Source organism: Priapulus caudatus, unplaced genomic scaffold (genome assembly GCF_000485595.1).
Source record: "Priapulus caudatus unplaced genomic scaffold, Priapulus_caudatus-5.0.1 Scaffold604, whole genome shotgun sequence".
Classification (NCBI taxonomy): domain Eukaryota; kingdom Metazoa; phylum Priapulida; class Priapulimorpha; order Priapulimorphida; family Priapulidae; genus Priapulus; species Priapulus caudatus.
Window position 1 is genome coordinate 80732 of NW_014577665.1, and position 3014 is coordinate 83745.

A 3014-nucleotide genomic window follows, 5' to 3' on the forward strand; every position below is an offset into this window, starting at 1 on the left:
ATGGCGGGATCTCTAGGGTGTGGAAATGTTTTGCGAGATTATACGTGTCCATATATGCTGATGGCCATAGCTCCGTGTGGACGACCTAGTCACCGTCGCGATGAACAACCATTATGTCTTGCTGCTGGTGGTGGTGGTGGTGTGGTGATGGTGGCGGTGGTGGTGGTGGTGGGTGGTGGTGGTGGTGTGGTGGTGGTGGTGGTGGTGGTGGTGGTGGTGGTGGTGGGGTGGTGGAGGCAGGGAGGAGGCAGGGGGATAAGGGGGAAAGAGGAGGAGGTGGTGGTGGTGCTGGTCGGCGGTGGTGGTGTGTGTGGTGGTGGTGAGGTGGTGGAGGTGGTGATAAGTGGTGGTTGGTGTGGTGGTGGTGGTGGTGGTGGTGGTGTGGTTGGTGGTGGTAGGGGGTGGTGGTGGTGGATAGGCAGTGGTGGTGTGGTGGTGTGGTGATGGTGCTGCTGTTTGCTGTTGTTGTTGTTGCTGTGTTTGGTTGTTGTTGTTTGTTGTTGTTGGTGGTGTGGTGGTGTGGGTGGTGGTGGTGGTGGGGTGGTTGGTGGTGGTGGTGGTCGGTGTTGTGGTTCGTGTGTGGTGTGTGTGTGTGCTGGACCGGCGCGGTGGTGGGTGGTTGGGTGTGTGCTGGGTGCGGTGGTGGTTGATGGTGATGGGGTGGTGGTGGTGGTGTGCGTGGGGTAGGCTGCTGGTGTGGTGGTGGTGGTAATCGGTGGTGGTGGTGGTGGTGGTGGTAGTGGGGTGGTGGTGCCTGTGCTCGCTGTTGTTTGGTGGTCGGTGGTAATGGTGGCTGGTGGTGTTGCACCACCACCACCACCACCACCATCACAATCACCACCACCACCACTACCACCACCACCATCACCATCACCACCACCAACAACAACAACAACACCACCACCACCACCACCACTACCTCCACCACCACCACCAGCAGCAAAAGTAACAGTGGCGATAGCAGTAGCAGCAGCAGCAACAGCAGCAGCAGCAGCAACAACAACAACAACAACAACAACAATAACAGCCGCAATCAAGGTAGAATTGAAACCCCGGTGAGTGCTCAGAAGCGAAGCATAATGGTGTTCATGCGAGCGGTGCTAGTCGTTCACACGGAAGCTATGGCATCAGATATATGACACGGTATAATCTCGCAAAACATTCACACCCTAGAGATCCCGCCATAACAAATACAAGAGCGGGTGATTCCGAACGTTGCTGGAAGATTGCTTGGGAGTAGAAGGAGAAGGGGGTGAACTGTTCGCGTTGGAGCGACATCTACTACTGTTCGCAAAGTAATACTCTACTCGTTTTTTGTACGGCGGGGAAGTGTTTTGCCCTTTTTTTTCTCTCTCTTTCTCTCTCCCGCTCTCTCTCTCTCTCTCTCTCTTTCTCTTTTCCTATATCGCTGGCGCGCGCTTTCTTTCCTTCACGCACTCTCTCTCTTTCTCTCTCGCCTTATCTCGTCCGCTCCCCCGCGCCCCAAGTCTCTCGCTCTCTCTTTCTATCTCTCGCTCTCTCTCTCTCTCTCTTTCTCTCTCTCTCTCTCTCGCTCTCTCTCGCGCGCGCTCTCTCTTTCTCTCGTTCTCTTCCGCCCTCATATAACATAAAAACAACAACTGCGCATCAATGTTTTCACTGGCACACACACATACACGCGCAGCACCGACGTGTTGACGGGTGTATATTCGTACTCGCGCACACGGCGGCCGCGGAGGCAAGCGAAAGGAGCAGCGATAGGCCAAGAGGGCGCCATCGCACGTGGCTGCCAGATGCGCCGGTACACGCATCCATCGTACAGAAGCCAACGATTTACTGCATTGCGACACACACACTCGCACGCACACATACACAGCCAGAGCTCACGTACGAGACACGGGCAGCGGCGCGATGCGGTGCGAATCAAAAACTCGGCAGTTAACGAGAGCTAGGATGTTCGGCGACTACATCACCCACCATTAGTGCGTAGAACGCAGACGATCCGCCCGCAGTGACGTACGTGCCGACGCATCCGACGTCGCCACGATGGCGTACGGACATCGAGACGGTGTCGTCATCGCTCTCCGGACGATGATATTTTGCATACCGCTGCTGCTGCTGCTGCTAACTCCAGTTCTGTCCGCATCCATCAGCATCGCCGCAGACGGCAACGACACACACATCGTCGTCGCTCGGCCGCCGCCGAGGTTACGTCGCGACAATCTCGCGCGCTTCAAGGAGACGTTGGAGGCGTTCGCTCGCAGTCGCAGCGACGTCGTATTCATCCTCGACGAGTCGGGCAGCATCGGCGTCGACCGTTTCCCGCACGCCGTCAAATTCGCCGAGCTCGTGACGCGGCTGTTCAGCGTCACTGCCGACCAAACCCGCGTGGCACTGATCACCTTCTCCACGCACAGTACGGTGCACTTCAACTACGTGCGCGACCACGAGGGCAACAACATGTGCACGCTCATCAAGGACTTGGATATCATAGGCTTCAGCGGCGGATGGACGAGAACGAGGGACGCGCTGGCGAGAGCCGAGAAGGTGCTGCAGCACGCGCGCGCAGACGCCAACAAGTAAGATGGCGACGTGTGTGTGTGTGTGTGTGTGTGTGTGTGTGTGTGTGTGTGTGTGTGTGTGTGTGTGTGTGTGTGTGTGTGTGTGTGTGTGTCTGCGTGCGTGCGTGCGTGCATGACACGCACGCACGCACGCGCACGCGCGCACACACACGCACGCGCGCACACACACAGACACGCACGCACGCACGCGCACGCGCGCACACACACATGCACGCACGCACGCGGACACGCCCGGACTCGCACACGCGGGTGTGGTCGCACGCACGCGTGCGCGTGTATTGTAGGCCTTTTATGGCCTTTATGGCCTTTTATGGCCTCACATTTTATGCCTCGCGTGGTGAAAAAGTTTGAGCCAAAACACAAAGACTTTCTGTCAAAGATTTTTAACGCTTGACTGGTCATGGGCGGTACCATCCGTGAGAGGGGAGTAAGGAATAAGGAATAATACGCACA

General features: G+C 57.0%; 1 protein-coding gene across 1 annotated transcript; it reads left to right on the top strand.

The window, feature by feature from the left end:
- The first annotated feature begins 1823 nt into the window (after positions 1–1823).
- On the top strand, positions 1824–2562 carry LOC106812054 (sushi, von Willebrand factor type A, EGF and pentraxin domain-containing protein 1-like). The gene has a single exon (XM_014815818.1). It carries the CDS (start codon positions 2026–2028, stop codon positions 2560–2562), a length of 537 nt encoding a protein of 178 aa, XP_014671304.1. The 5' UTR covers positions 1824–2025.
- Positions 2563–3014: the final 452 nt, after the last annotated feature.